This window comes from Canis lupus, chromosome 7 (assembly GCF_003254725.2).
Source record: "Canis lupus dingo isolate Sandy chromosome 7, ASM325472v2, whole genome shotgun sequence".
NCBI classification, from domain to species: domain Eukaryota; kingdom Metazoa; phylum Chordata; class Mammalia; order Carnivora; family Canidae; genus Canis; species Canis lupus.
In genome coordinates this window covers 73,592,751-73,608,589 of record NC_064249.1, presented here as the reverse complement: position 1 = coordinate 73,608,589, position 15,839 = coordinate 73,592,751, and the positions used below count along the sequence as shown (strand labels likewise).

The window sequence follows — 15,839 nt, the reverse complement described above, 5'->3', positions numbered from 1 at the left end:
AGACTTCCCTGCCTAAAGCATGAAAAGTAGAAAATTGTTGTTGTTTTAGGCCACCAAGTTTTGGGGAGCTTTGTTACACAGTAATTAGCTAACCATTATACCTTGTTTTCCAATTTGGAGAGTCCTTTGTTTTAATCTTCCCACATAAAATTTTGTTAAGCCCAAATATTTTGGGGCTTTTTCATCTATGTAAAATTTTGTTTAATGAAAATATTCTGGTGCTTTAAAAAACAAGTTGGAGAAGTACTACAGTAGACTATAGTAACTTCCCTACCATCTTCTTATTCCTGTGTTCTTCACTTTCAGTGAGCTTTGAATGTGTTATGTGGTGTCACCATGAAGTAAAAGAAATGCACACACACAAAAGTTGCATTTGGAACACTGAGTCAGATGTTAAGATTTGGAACTCATTTATTTTCTGCCACCACCACTCTCTTCAACTGGTCACAGAACCCATTTTTCCATGGATAAAACTCCATTTCCTCACTCAGGTTCTATGTGGTGCATGTAGGCTGGCCACATGCCTGGTCCAGTGGGCAGGTCAAGTAGTGCATGAGGTTAATGGGAAAGCAGGTGATATAACCTGACTCAGCCAGCCCACTAGCAGAAGTGGTGTGTACCTTGGGGGAACAGAATCTCTTTACCCACCGCGCTTGGAGCTGGAGGCTTCAGCTGCAACCCCTTAGAAATACCACATAAAAAAGAAAGATGTTTAGAGAAGAAGACCCAGAACACCGATGGCTGTGTTGAGTCCCTGGGACCAGCTGTTCCTACCCACTGCATTCTCAGTTTCAAGAGCCAACAAATTCCCTATTTGATGAAGGCCAGCTTTGACTGAGGCTTTCTGTTCAAAAAAGTTCTTACTATGACAGAACACACATTTGAATCTGGTATTCCAGCAGCCAACATAAAGAGAAAAACTTGATAGGTTATACAATTCACTATGTTCACAAGAAGAAACTAAGTACAAAGGAGAATCACCTGTTTCTAGAACTAAGACCCAGAAGGCAATCTCCCCAGATGGCCATTATAAAGATTCTATATCATGTACTAAAATATCACTCAACATCTTTCTAACAGACACAACACTCCATTTGAAATGCTTCTGCATAGAGCACACCTCAATACAGATGGATGGCATCAAATCAAAGCATAAATCAGGGAAAGGCAACCCTGTACCTGTGTGTATAGGGAGGGAAGATACATGGTGCGTATACCCCACACTCAGATGACCTGGCTTTGTTAGAAATGGAGACAGCTTCACCTCCCGAAGCTTCTATCAGTACTCACAGTCAAGCTTTTATTAGCTACTGTGTGGCAATGGGTTTGAAAATATCATATCCTCTCAGCATGGTATCTCACACATAATTAGTGCTCAAAGCACGGTTGTCACTTATTACTATCAATTCCAACCCCCTCAAGTAAGGCCTATCTCTGTCACCTCAATTTAAGTAGAAAATCACAGCCTTCAGACTCGTTGCCATATAGCCTTTAGTGACACTTATGAATGGCAAACACATTCTCAAGTATGGAGGAAAAGAGTGAGCTTCATTTGTACAGAGGCAGCCTACGGCAAATGTGGAAAGCATCTAAAATCACTCAGATATCCCTTCAACTTCCTCTTAACAAGCAACTTCATGAAAAATCAGGTACTCTCTTAGATTAGACCCAATGTTCTAGACATTTCTCCCATCCCCATCTATCAAAAATAACCCATTAATTCAGGTCTCACTCTCTTAACACCATGCTATCTGAAAAATTAATTTGAACTAAGATGACAATCCTCATACTCTTCGAGTGATTGGAGAGACCTTATAGATCCTTGAATCGAATGTCTTCATTTTAACAAGTAAGAAATCTGACATCTAAGGATGTCAACTTATCAAGGTGACAGCTAGTTGGGGATGTCATATTAAGATGACTTAATGAGCCACCTCTCCCAGACATGACATTTCAACAAGCACCTTTCTTCTTTGGTCAAAATGATGAGCTGGTGGAAATTTCTAGTGTCCTAAATAGACTGGTATGCCCATGTTGAGGTTTGTGAGTCTTTTAGGAACTACTACAATCAAAATGCCAAGCTTTTGGTCCCCTTATGGGACCCCTAAGACCAATTATTCTACAGTGTCCATGTTTCAATGAACAGGAGATAAAGGAATAAGTACTGGAAAATATTATTCCCAGTGCCATCTTGTCTCATTCTGTTCTGTGAAAGTGTCATCTTGAAATGCAGCGCAGAGCTGCAAATCTGAAGATCTAAAGTCATCATGTTCTGATTACTCTGAAATGTCTTTATTATTTTATCATATCCTAAAAATTCCAGACTGATAGCACATTTACTATAGGTCACCAAGTTGAAAGATAGGTACAAAACAGCCAAGTTTCTATAAAATGCCTTGTTTCATAATTCACGTTCTCTTCTGACACCAGAAAGCCTCTGCCTCATAAGAGAAATATTCTTTGGTCAGTTAATAATCTGGTCTAAAAATCCATGTGATGATCTTTAGATGCATTCTTAACACTAATCAGAGAAGATGTGGTAAGTTCTCCAAAGGGCAGGGTCTCCGAGCCACTGTTACTTTCTTAGTTAACAGTCTTTCAACTTTTACAAGCATCAAGATCATCTGGATGTTTCTCCACCAGTTTCTGCAGCCCCTTCCAGAGAATCTGACTCAGTGGGTGTTGGGGCCAATATGAGGCCTGGAGTCCCATGTGACTTTAACGCACCTACGTAACACCACTTTCCATGCCACTGAGTAGTGCTGGCTTTGCATGGTGCCAATTCTGAGGTGATTATTTTCCCATTTTCGCTTTTTTTTTTTCTAAAACATAATAGCGGCCATGTACTTTATCACATATATATGTGTACAACCACATCGACATAAATGTCACTTATATAGCCTCCGGGCACCACTAACTATCAACACTCAAGACCCAGAAAAAGACTCTATTAGCTTGAACCATATGAAACTGTCCATATTCGACTCCTTCTGACTTACTAGAACAGTGGGTTCACATGGTTAAGCCTATAATGGACATGGATGGTGCAGGACCAGCTAACACCTTCTCTTCTTCACAGACAAGGCCTTGTCACCTCAAGAGGCCTTCTAATGTCACAGCCTTGGTTAGTCTTTACAATAATCTTGCAAGGTACTTTTCCAGAAAAGAAAACAAAGGCTCAGAAAAATTAAGTAACATACCCAAGGCCATGAGGCTATTCAGAAGCCTTGTTGCAAATCAGCAACACCTGATTTGCCTGGGGGCCTCTGTCCTTCTTTCCAAACCCCAGGGAACCGACAGTTGACGTCAGAGCCTTAATGTCCTCCAGCTGTCCAAGTCCCCCTGTGACTGGGAAGGCCCCAAACCTTCCGAGGGTCAGCAACAGAGGACTCTCAATAAGCTTGCAGCTCCTTGCCCACCCAGCAACACTGGAAGAAAAGGGAGGGGCTCCTTAAAAAGCCACGCAAATGGAATGAAAATGTTAACTGACAAGAGAAATAGGACAACAACTCCCACAACATTACTCTCAGGACATAATGCCACTGGATTACCGTGGAGATTTCACACCATATTCAGGGGTCTAGATTTCAAACAGTCAAAGAAGTAGAGAACACAATTTATGAGACTTTTGTCCCCCTCATGACCTCTTTTTATGAAGTATCATCACTTGAGTATATACCAAACTGAATGAAAAAGGATCTAGAGGGGCACCTGGGTGGCCCAGTGGTTGAACGTCTTTGGCTCAGTCGTGATCCCAGGGGTCTGGAACTGAGTCCCACATCGGGATCCCTACAGGGAGCCTACTTTTCCCTCTGCCTTTCTCTCTCTCTCTCTCTCTCTCTCTCGAATAAATAAATTAAAAAAAAAAGAATAAAAAGGAACTAGAGCACACTGGCTCTACTAAAGATGAGCCAGACGTTAATGTGAGAAAGTGAGCTCTATGTAGGTATAATTAATTACATTCCGAATCAGAAATACAACCTGCAGAGATAATATATATTACTCCTTGTTATGGAACCTTCTTTTTTTATTTTTTTTTTTTTTTTTTTTTTTTTTTATTTATGATAGTCACAGAGAGAGAGAGAGGCAGAGACACAGGCAGAGGGAGAAGCAGGCTCCATGCACCGGGAGCCCAACGTGGGATTCGATCCCGGGTCTCCAGGATCGCGCCCTGGGCCAAAGACAGGTGCTAAACCGCTGCGCCACCCAGGGATCCCTGGAACCTTCTTACCAGTGATGCCATAGTTCTTTTAATTTACCAGTGACTAAAATCAAATCCCCCTAGAGTCATGACGATACACCTACCACATGATAAATTCCATATTTGACAAAATTGTCCTTTATAACATAACTGATTCAAAGGTTCCTATTATACGTGACAAAATCACAGGCTCACTTTTATATATTTAAGTAACAAAAAGTAATGCTTTTTCCTTTAAATTTAGCAACTAAATATCTACATGCCTATAAACTGCTAAGGGTACTAAGCACAAAATCCCCAGCCTGGGCCTATTATTAACATTATTCCAAATGCTTCCAGAAGTCAAACTTGATAGAAAAAAAAAAAAGCAGCAAGCATAAGTACTTTGATATTTTTCCTCCCCAGGGGAACTTCACTGTATTCATTCAATAAATATTATTATTAAGTAATTAATTTGTGCTATACATTGCCCAGTGATTCAATTTTTATTTTATATATCATCAGTAGTTTTGTTCTTGTTTTTATTTTTGTTTTTTTTAGAGAGAGGGAGGAGGGGGAGGGAAGGAAATAGGATCTTTTTTTTCTCCTTTATGGAATCATTTCTTTCCATGTCAAAAACACTGCCAATTTTTTTTTCATTTAAATAAAGTTAGTTAACATAGAGTGTTAGTTATTAGTTACTAGTTTCAGGGGTAGAATTTCATCAGCTGCATATGATACCCAAAGCTCAATTCATCAAGTGCCCTCCTTAATGCCCATCCCCTAGTTACCCCATCTTCCCACCCACCTGCCCTCCAGGAACCCTCAGTTTGTTGCCTAGAATCAAGAATCTCTTATGGTTTATCTACCTCTCTGTTTTTGTCTTATTTTATTTTTCCTTCCCTTCCCCTTTATTCATCAGTATTGTTTCTTAAATTCCACGTATGAGTGAGATCATATAGTATTTGTCTTTCTCTAACTTATTTCGCTTAGCATAATACACTCTAGTCCCATTCACATTGTGACAAATGGCAATATGCCATTCTTTTTGATGGCTAAGTAATATTCCACTATATGTGCGCGCGGGCGCACACACACACACACACACACACATCTTTATCCATTCATCCATCAATGGACATCTGGGTTCTTTCCATATTTTGGCTATTGTGAACATTGCTACTATAAACACTGGGGTACATGTGCCCCTTCAAAGCACTATTTTTGTGTCCTGTGAATAAATACATAGCAGTGCAATTGCTGGGTCATGGGGTAGCTCTATTTTTAACTTTGTGAGGAATCTCCATACTGTTTTCCAGAGTGGCTCCACCATCAACAGTGTAAGAGGGTTCCCTTTTCTCCTGCATTAAGTAGGCTCTGTGCTGGGCAGGGCTCCATCTCACAACCTTGAGATCATGACTTGGGCCAAAGTAACAAGCTGGACGCTTAATCGACTGAGCCACCCAGCACCCCATCAACATTTATTTTCAAAGGAATACTTTAGGTCACACCTTGTTTTTGTATCCAGAGATTATACACCGAGTTCATTTCAAGCATGTGGTTGGGACATGAATTAAAGTACCTCAAAATACTCCAACTAAGAAGAGAGATCAAACAGGATCCATCAAATAGCAACTGTAAACAGGGTGTGGTCCAATTCCTGTCTTCTGCTGTCAGAAGCCTACCTGTGAACCTGCTTGGATTCCACAGCTGGAAGCTGGCAAGAGTGAATGGGGCCTTTGACTTCCACAGTAACGCAAACTAAAACACATTCTTCTCCTTGAATGCAATAAATCTGCTTCCTGCATACTGAATAGGAATGAGATCAAAATGAATATTCACCCATCTGAAAACAAACTGATGCTCTATAAGCTTTTATGCTTTGCAGCCCATAAAAAGCAAATGCTTTGCTTCTGCTTAGGCTGTTGTATTTTGAAATAAATCAATCTGTTAAACGGTGGCCTTTTCTTCTGAGGGAGATTCCAAAAACACATCTGTTTTGACAAGTGCCTGACAACTCTGCTCTCACTCATCCTCTCCCTCACATGCTGCATTCACTGCTCTCCAGCCTCCAGGTCATAGCTCTCCCCATCAGACACAGATAGAAAGTGAGTGACACTGCCTTCAATCAGGTCCTCCTCCCTTCCCTTCCCTTGCGTCCAACACTTGAGTTTCATACAAAAAGTTTTTAAGGACGCATTAGTCGTCTGTGTTCTGAGCAGAAAAATACCAGGATCAGATTTCCAATGCTAACTGCAATCACTTCCTGAACTCTATACCTAAATTTGACAATGCCGTAGAAGTATAATCTCTTGCAGAGGTAAGCACAGTACACAGGCTGCTTCCTATCCATGTTATACACCTGCCCCTGGCCATCCATCCCACTGCCTTTTGGGGCCTCTTGCTAAAAGGCCTGATCGAGAAGGGCCCAGAAGTTAACATGAACTCTTACTTAGTTGGCAGATATATACTACTACTTCTAGCTCCACTGCTGTACTACAGAAATAGCAACAACAGACAGAGCAAAAAAAAAAAAAAAAAAGAGGAAAAAAACGAGAAAGATAATCCCAGATAAGTTTCAAGCTGTCTTTGGGTCAGTGCTGAACCTCCTGGAACTACACCTTCCACTAAAGAGTTTAATTTTACGGAGAAGAGTCAGAAGCATGGAAAAGCAGATGAAGATGCATTAAATAAAGAGCATGCCTTCCTCCGGTCTTAAGCAGATGAGTGCTAAAGCCTTCGGTGGGCAAGGCTGGGCCCCTCCTGTAGCAGGCAGGTGGGTTTAAGGAAGCAGCTACACCTAGTGATCAGCTGGATCGCAGCAGGAGGAGCGGGGAGCAGGCCAGCCTGCCTCGTGGGAAGCACTAGGCGCCTTGATTCTTTCAAAGTCTGGCGACAATGTTTTCAAGATAAATCTGTTCAGTAACGTCAGGATCGCTTTTCTTTACCTGGGGTGTTAAATGACAGACATGCCAATGGCTGTCTTTTGTGGATAACAGAAATGCAAGGCTCTATTTTAGGACATGTGCTAGCAGTACACTGAAGAGATGTACAATTGAAAATCTTTTATTTTCTATCAGGAAGTCTGAGTTCATTTCCAAAAATGTGAAACCTCCAGTTTCACATTTCCACATTAAAATTCCAAATTTTATGTACATTAATTTCTAGCTCTCTCCTCAGAAAGCCCTTGTTTCTAAGTCAGTGGATTTTGAAACTTTTAATAAATGGACAAAGACTTGGTAACTGTATCTTTCTTATCATTGCCTACTACCACCCAAGCGCTCCCCTAGAAAGGGGCTTTACAAACAAGAAGTGCTCAATAAATATTTATTTGAACTCAAGGCATTATTTTGTAGGCACATTGGACTATGCACTTATTACAACAAAACAAGTATCTTCTATACACAATATCTACCCAGAGAAATTTCCAAAGGCTCATCATTACTGCAAAATTTAATTAAAACTTTATGTTGTGGTAAGTAAAATTATAGAAAACTTTTTCTATTTAAGTTTTACAACCGGCTGGATCCAATATCTTCCCTAGATAAGACTATTATTTGAAATGTCACACTGGCGGTTTCACCTAACAGGCTGAGAGTCATAGCATCAGCCTGTTCATAATTTTGGCTGTGTTCATCAGGAGGCTAATAAGTGTATGAATGTGAATTCTATTTTTACCCCTGGTTCTCTTTCAACTCTCATCCAAGGGAGGCTGATACACAGAATAAGGATCCCAGTTCTTTCGGGAAAAGTAGTTCTAGTGAGCATCACAGTGGCCTCGAGGGCTTGTTCCAACACAGACAGCAGCCAGCTCCCCCTTACCCATCCTCCAGATTCAGTAGGTCTGCAGGCGGGGGGAGGGGGATGCAGAGTAGGCATGTTTAATAAGTGCCCAAGTGATGCTCATGCTTCTGGTCCAAGGATAACACTTTAAGAAGTACTCTTTTAGATCAACATTTCTCAAACCATGGCCACAAACCAGGATTCCCTGGGGATGCTATGAGACCCACCATGAACCTTTCTCTCCAGAATCACCATCGGTCCACCCCAGAAATCAACAGCTAGAAGGGACACTCCAGGTGATCCTTGGGCACAGTAAGTTTTAAGAAACACAAGTCTTTTTTTTTTTTTTTTTTAAGATTTGTATTTATTTATTCATGAGAGGACACACACACACACACAGAGAGAGAGAGAGAGAGAGAGAGGCAGAGACAAGGGCAGAAGAAGCAGCAGACTCCCTGCAGGGAGCCCAATATGGGGCTCAATCCCAGGACTCCAGGATCAGGGCCTGAGCCCAAGGCAAACATTCAACCACTGAGCCCCGCAGGTGTCCCACGAAGCACAGGTCTAAACACAGTTTGTACTCAACAAGGACTCAACATCTCCAGGCCCTCCCCAAGGCCACCTAAAGCCACTCACCTGCAAGATGTCAGCACAACCTATGTATACACTTGTCACTCTTTTGAATACCTCCCCTTTCTTTTCCATAAGTTCCATTCTTTAAAAGCAAAGAGAGTATAAGGGCAGTGACAACTCTCCACTGCTAGGACCTCCAGAATTCACATCACTGATGCCTGAGCTCCTAACACTTTTCTTCTCATGCCTGTTTTCTTTTATTGGTCTCTTACATACTTCCATTCCACGGTGGGGGGTACTACGGACTCCCAAGGTTGGTGACTAAAGCTTTCCTGCTCCCCACCCAACACCAGCTCTACTTATTTTCCTCTGTTGAGTTTTTCAGAGCTACAGAGCAAGCTCAAGCTTCCTGATGACTAAACTGGAAACCACAGCAGTATTTTAGCAATATTTCAGGAACCCAAGAAGCTGCATTGTCTTGTGAAGGGAGGTTTATATTATTTTGCATTTTTTTAAATGTTTCACTAGTGTGAAACACGTTAGTTGTTAAGTCCTTTCTCACTTACAAAATAAACTTATTAATGTGTTATATTCATAAAGATAGTAACTGAGATATGAAACTTAAAGTTTGTGGGAAAGTTGGTTTTCAAAGACAGGAACCTCAGAATTAAACTAAAGAGCAGAGTGTGGTAGACAACACCCTTAAGAAAAATGTTATACTGCCAAAAAAAAAAAAAAAAAAAACGTAACTGCTTATTAACATGCCTGACCCCCAGCTGAGACCTATGTTTTCTGATATTTAATTGATACATACTCCTTCTAGAAAATTTCATGAATCCCAAAACAAAAAGTGAAAGGAAGCAATACTCAGTTCAAAACACAGTTCCCCTACTAAAATATACACAGAAAGCCCATCAGCTCCTAGAATGTCCTATGTTATAGAACATTCATGCAAAAAAATCAAAGAAAGCCACCAACTTCTATATAATTGTCACAGAAACACTTCAGTTCTAAAACCAATTTTTGCCAAAACCAAAGGCTATGCTTCTTTCATCAAGGATTTATACAATCTGAAGGCAAAAAATCAGATTATTTGTTCATTAAGGAAAGTTCTGTTAGAATTACACAAGTTATTGACACACTCATATATCACGATATGTAAGTAAGTTCACTTCTAAAAAACTGCATAATAACGCTTTGGAAACATGGGAGACTAAAATCTGTAGTTTTCCAGATCAGAACAGTTTATTACACTCAAGCAATAAATACTTTCCTACATACACATAACACTAAAAATGTTATAGTAATTTCTTGGCATATTTCTTTCATGCTCACTGATTTAAATTTGAAGTATTTGCTCACATGAATTATCAGTCTAGTTAAAGCACCATAAAAATGTAAAATGTCATGACTATAGTTATCTGAAAAAGAAAAATAAATGACACTGCTAAACAAATCTATTCCCATTCTTTGTAAAGGGTGCTTTAATATTTTGCATTTTAAAATAATCTACACTTACCAGAAAAGTTGCATAAAATAGTACAGATTTCAAGCTTTACCCACCTTTCCCTAACATCTACAACTGACATAACCCTCACAGAATTCCCAAAATTAAGAAATTAAACACCAACTAAACTATAGACTTTATTCCAATGTTGCCCGTTTTCTCACAAATATCCTTAAAGAGTATTTTTTAAATAATTTTTCCACAAGAGTCCCAAATTCACAAGGTTATGTTAAAGCTTAATTTATTCCAAATACTGTAGAAGAAACAGGGCCAAATCTGTTTCTATTTCTATCTCTGCAAACCAAAGTTTGCTTAAGAGACCTTAACACATCAGATCCATTATAATGTAAAACTAAACACTTTGTCGGATAATATGTATTACAAGTCAGCTTTTAAGAAACTGGGTCAAAGAGGAATGACTTGTCAGTTTTTGGCTTCTCACCATGGAAAAGAGAATTTCAAGCAAAAGTGAAATGATTTTAACTTCCTTGAGTCTGACTCGATTCCTCTTTATAAAAGTTATTTTTAACGACCATTAAAAGCCTAGAAGGCAGAAAGTAAGCCTCCAATAAGAATACGGGCATTAGAAATTCCCAGGATATTAACAAATTAGAAATCGTAAAGATGGAAAACAATTTTTAAAATGGAATCTTTACAGTGAATAAAGTTGACATGAACCACAAAAATCTTTTTTTTTCCCAATAAGTTTAGCATTCTATTTCTGATCTCTGGAATCCAAACTCCCCATAGTCCATTTCCAGGAATGACTGATTAATAACTACATAAATTCCAAACCCCTCTCAAAGAAGACAGGAGATTGAGAGCACTGCAGAAGGGAGAAGAGCAAACTCCCGTGTGTATAAATCTTAAGTCACACACACGCAAAAAAAACTCACCACTGAACACATAAAAATCTCATGATTTAGGTCACTGGGTGGCCTAAGGAGAGACCCCATTTCAAACTTAGGGAAATGCCCCCTGAAGTCTAACTTCCTACAATTATCCCTCTCCTTCCCTTCTGTGTCAGGTAATTCAGGTACAGCATGAGTGTTTGCAAAATGATCAGCATTCACATTCCCATTTTATTCAACACACTGTGATTGCCTGTTTGATCTAAGGCTTCATGCTAAGTGTTTTAAGGGGGACCAAGAAGGAAAAAGATATTGGTTTTGCCTTCAAGGAGCTTGCAATCTATCTCCTCTATCTCTAAAATTGATTATCATCAAGTGTGTCACGTGAAAAGCAGCCAATTATTACAATTTCCAGAAGAATCCTCAAAAAAAAAAGTATCAACGTCACTCATAACGTCACTCATAACTTTCCCAACATACACAAAGAAACTGTCTTTTCCAAAGCATTAAGAGCCCCACTCGTAGGCTATCTAAAATGCAAAGTGGAGGGGGGAAAAAAAACATAATGCACAGCAACATGTCTGATCGTTTGTTGCACAGAAAATTTACCAACTTCAAACATTTACAATTTCAACATTTCTCCGCAATCTCTTAGACACTGCTCATTCCCCTTTAGCCACTAACATACTAGGATAACTAGAAAGCACACCCCAGTTAATGCTATAATAACAAATAGGATGATCCATTTTCTCCGAAAAAAAATCACGGCAAAATTTTGGTAAAAGTCTCTTTGAGTTTGACAGTTTAATTCAGCTTTAACAAGGACATAGGTCAGTACTACCTAATGCTGAAATCCTTTTTAATGATGAAGGGCTGATGCTTTAAATAAGCTCCATAAATATTTGTTTCCATCCCCGTGCACACAACTTAAAAATCCATCCAAACGCTATTTGACAGGCTTAACTTTAAACAATTCCCAGGCAGGGAGTCATGAATCTTAATAAAAAGAAAACCATCACTAAGGCCCTCATATTTGGCTTCCAACACTAATGAGTTACAAGGCTCTAAAAACCGGGGAATCTATCCCATAATTTGTCAATAAGAACGAACGGAGGCCAAAATCTGCATCAATTTTATAGCAGACAGCAGTGTCTCGTTTTAAGTCCTCCGGAGCACGTGCAATTACCAGACAGTTAAGGAAATATTAAACTTAGGGAAAGGGCATTTCTTTATTGAAGTTGACAGTTTGCATTTCACAGTACAGAGCAATCTGCCAACCACAATCTCATTTTCATCTTTGCGGCCAGCTGTGGTCAAAGGTCCTGCAGCTCAGCAACACACAGTAACGCCAGCATCTGCGCCTGTGTGTACCTGGGACTCCAAGAAAGTAAAAATGTAGGTTTCCCCAGGCCAGTCAGCCAAAGATCTCCAATGTGTAGATTATGCATTTTGCAGTCAGTGAAAACCCCTTCATAAATAGATAAATAAATACAAACAAGCAAATAATTTTAAAGGTCCAACTTACTCATTCCTCCCTAATAAACACAGAAATCTACTTTGCAACCCAAGTTCATGGCCAAAGCGTGCGGGTTTTATTAAAATAAAAACAGGAATCCTAGTTCACCGTTACACGTGGACCTTAATGAGCTGTGTGTGTGTGTGTGTGAAAGTGTGCAAATGTGCACGCCCGCATCCACTTGGAGTGTTCCGGGTACCGACGACAATCCAGACCGCGCGGCGCTGGGCCGCACCCCGACCCCCACCCTGGGGTCCACAGGTGGTCGGGCCGAGGGGCCGCTCCGGGCCCCGCACGCCCCCGCGCCAGCACACGCGCCTACCGACCCCCGCGGCACGCACGGCCCCTTCCTTCCCCCCCCCCCCCCCGGCCCGCGGGCGGCCGCGCTGGGCTGACAAGTTGCCACCGGCCCCGGCGCTCGGCTGCGGGCCGAGGGCGAGTCGCGGGGCCGGGGCAGCGCCAGGCCGCGCGGGCCCGGGGCCTGGGAGCCTGGGAGCCCGGACGCTCCCTCCCGGGCCGCCGGTCCTCCCGCTGGGACCGACGAGGAGCGCCCGCCCGGGCTCCGCGGAGCCGCCGTGCGACCGTCCGGGGTCCGGGGTCCGGGGTCCGGGGTCCGGGGTCCGGGGGTTGGGGGGGAGCGCCGGGCGCCGGGCGTCCTCCGCCCCCGCCGCAGCCGGAGCGGGTCTGGGCGAGCCGCGGGCGCACTCGGACACCCACGGCCCGGCCTGGCCGCTGCTCCGGCTCGGAGGCATCGCGCAGCGCCCACGCCCGGCGGCCCCGGGCTGCGGCGCCCAACTTCGAGCAAAGTTTTCCGCGGGTGCTCTCGGGGCCGGCGGGGACTCGCGGCGGCGGAGCCCGCCCCCAGCACGAGCCCAGGCCGCGGCCGGGCGGCGACGGGGCGGGGGGCGGGGGTCGGGGCTCCGCGGCCAGCGCTCGGCGCTCGCCCGCCCCGGCTGCCCGCCCGCCCGCCCCGCGCGCCCCGCCCGCCCCGGCTCGCGCCCCGCTGCCCGCCGCGGACTCCCCAGGCCCGGAGCTGCCGGCGTCCCCGCTTACCTGAAAACGTCTCCCCCGCCGCAGTTAGCAAAAGTCCGGCCAAAGTGGCCAGGCAGGTCCCAAGTGTCGTCATGCTGCCCGGGGCGCGCGGGGCGGGCGGGGGCGGAGGGCGGACGGGGCTCGGGGCTCCGGGCGGCCACGGGCGAAGCTGCGCAGCCGCAAGCACAGCCCGAGCCCCGCGGCGCCCGCACTTGCCCGAGTCCGAACTCCGGCAGCGCCCGGGCGGGGCGGGGCGGGGGCGAAGGGCCCGGGTCCCGCTCCCCGGCCGCCGGCCCCGCTCGCAGCCCGCGCGGCCGCGAGAGGCAGCGGAGGGCGCGCCCGCGGAGCCCAGAGCCGCCCTCCGTGCCGAGCCGGCGCCTGCACCCGCCGCCGCTCTCCTTCCCCTGCTCGGGACCCGAGGCGCCGGCGCCGGCCGTGGCGGTGGCGGGGGGCGCGCGCGTCCCGCCCGCAGCCCGGTCGCCGCCAGCCGCGAGCGCAGCCCCGGGGGCGCCGATGGCCGCTGGCCGCTGGCCGAGCCCGCGCCGGCTGCGCGCGGGGCTCCTGCTCCCCGACTGACTGGCGGTGCCCCGCAGGCCGGCTGGAGGGAGCGCCCACGTCACGGCCGCCCGGCGCCGCCGCGGCCCGCTAGAGGGCGTGAGCGCCCGGCCCCGCCGCCCGCCGCCCGCGCCCCGGCGCTCGGCCGCCGCCGCCTCCGGGAGGGAGCTCAGGAGGGAGCTCGGGAGGGAGCTCGGGAGGGAGCTCGGCCGGGGCGGCCGCCCGCGCCCCGCGACCCGCGCCCCCGCTGCCCCCGCGCCCCCGCCGCCCCCGCCGTCCCGGTGCGGCGCGGCCCCCGCGGAGAGGAGCTGCCGCACGGCTCGCACCCGCTCCCGCCTCCCCGGCCGCGGCGTCTGCCCTGCGCCTGGCTCCGGCCGGCGGGCCGCGCCAGGGCTGCGCCTCCGCCAGAAGTTTGTCCCGGGCCACGGGCCGCTCGTAGTTTGCAGGACCCGCCCCTGCTCGGACCCGCGCCGCCGGGCGTGGCGAGGCCGGGGCGGGCCGGGCCGCGGCGTCCGTGTCGGGGGCGGTGAGGAGGGGGCTGCGGGGTGCATCACGCCACGTCTCGAAATGTGTAATTTGCCACTTTGTGCTCGGGACCACTCTTTTATTCATTTACGGATGCTTCAGCAAAGAGGTCGTTTTGTCCAATTACTGAATTAGTATCAATCAACCACAAGGTTCTTCCATCCCCCCCAGAATAAGCACACGGAGCCAGCCCCAAACAGTGCACACGCCACTCCTCGCTGAGCCAACGCATTGAGGGGCTCGAAAAGAGATGAAATCCGAGTGACCGAAGGGAGGTCGCAGCACGCACGCCCCCAGCCCGGCGAGGACCCCGGCAGCCCGGCGGCCGCGCGGTGCAGGTGTGCGCCGAGCTCTCGGGCGCCGCCCCCGCCCCCGCCCCCGCCCCCGCCCCCAGGGCTCGCAAAGGCCCCGGAGCGCGCAGATCCCGCGCCGAGCTCCACGCCGCCCCCGGGGCCCCGCGGCCAGCAGACCAGAACCTCTCCGCGGCAAATTCAGGGACTAGAGGACTTCTGCTTTCGGTGTCCCAACCCCAAATTCCCTTCTCTTGGGGAATTCCACTTACTGGATCCTTAAGAGAAGTGCGCTTTAGAAAAGGCTCTCTATTAATCATTTACTTCTTAATGATTTTTGCATCATCCTGCTACTTCTCACCAGTAGGTACTCGTCGAGCCTTGTCTTTACATGCAAAATGAACGGGGCCAGCGTCAAAGGGGGAAGGGAGGCGCATACCTCAAAGGAGCAGCAAGTGAGGATGCTGCAATCTGCAACCTGGGCTTTCCATTTATTAAGAGCACGTGTGCACTGTGACCAAGCCTAAATTTGCCTTTCTTGAACGGTGATGTGCTTGCCAATGGAACTTTTAAGCTACTAGATGCATGGAGCATCCAGACGAGGAGGTTAAAAGTCAATCCAGTTGCTTTCCTTCCGAGTAACGTGTTTAAGTTGGAAGAAGTTAACATGAAGGTAGGATTTCATTTGCGAACCACGTTCATTCTTTCAGCAAATACCTGTTGAGGCCCTACTTCATGTCAGGCGCTATGGTGCACGCTGGTGGCTGTCTTAGGCTAGGCTCCCCTAGAAACAGACCTGGAGGTGGGGATATATGTGCAAGTGATATCTTCTGGGGCAGTTATCCCAGGAAGCAGCACAAGAGGAATTGGAAAATGAGACAAAGGAGAAAAATAAAATAAAAATAATATAATGAAATAAGCCAGTGTGGGTATATCAATGAGCAGATTACCACTGTGGGCCCCTGGGACTCAATCGTCTGGGGGCCTCAGGAAGAAAGTGAGGAACAGCCTTAGAGTGGACACCCCG

General features: G+C 46.2%; 1 protein-coding gene across 5 annotated transcripts in view; it reads right to left on the bottom strand.

The window, feature by feature from the left end:
- The window catches only part of PTPRM (protein tyrosine phosphatase receptor type M), a 786,460-nt gene extending 772,845 nt beyond the window's left edge, over window positions 1-13,615 (bottom strand). For all 5 annotated transcript variants that reach the window (XM_025429496.3, XM_025429497.3, XM_035718728.2 and 2 more), the window contains exon 1: window positions 13,464-13,615. In XM_025429496.3, coding sequence (XP_025285281.1) covers window positions 13,464-13,536 — 73 coding nt within the window. In that variant the 5' untranslated portion in view covers window positions 13,537-13,615. The remainder of the gene's footprint in view (window positions 1-13,463) is intronic.
- Between the last annotated feature and the right edge of the window lie 2,224 nt (window positions 13,616-15,839).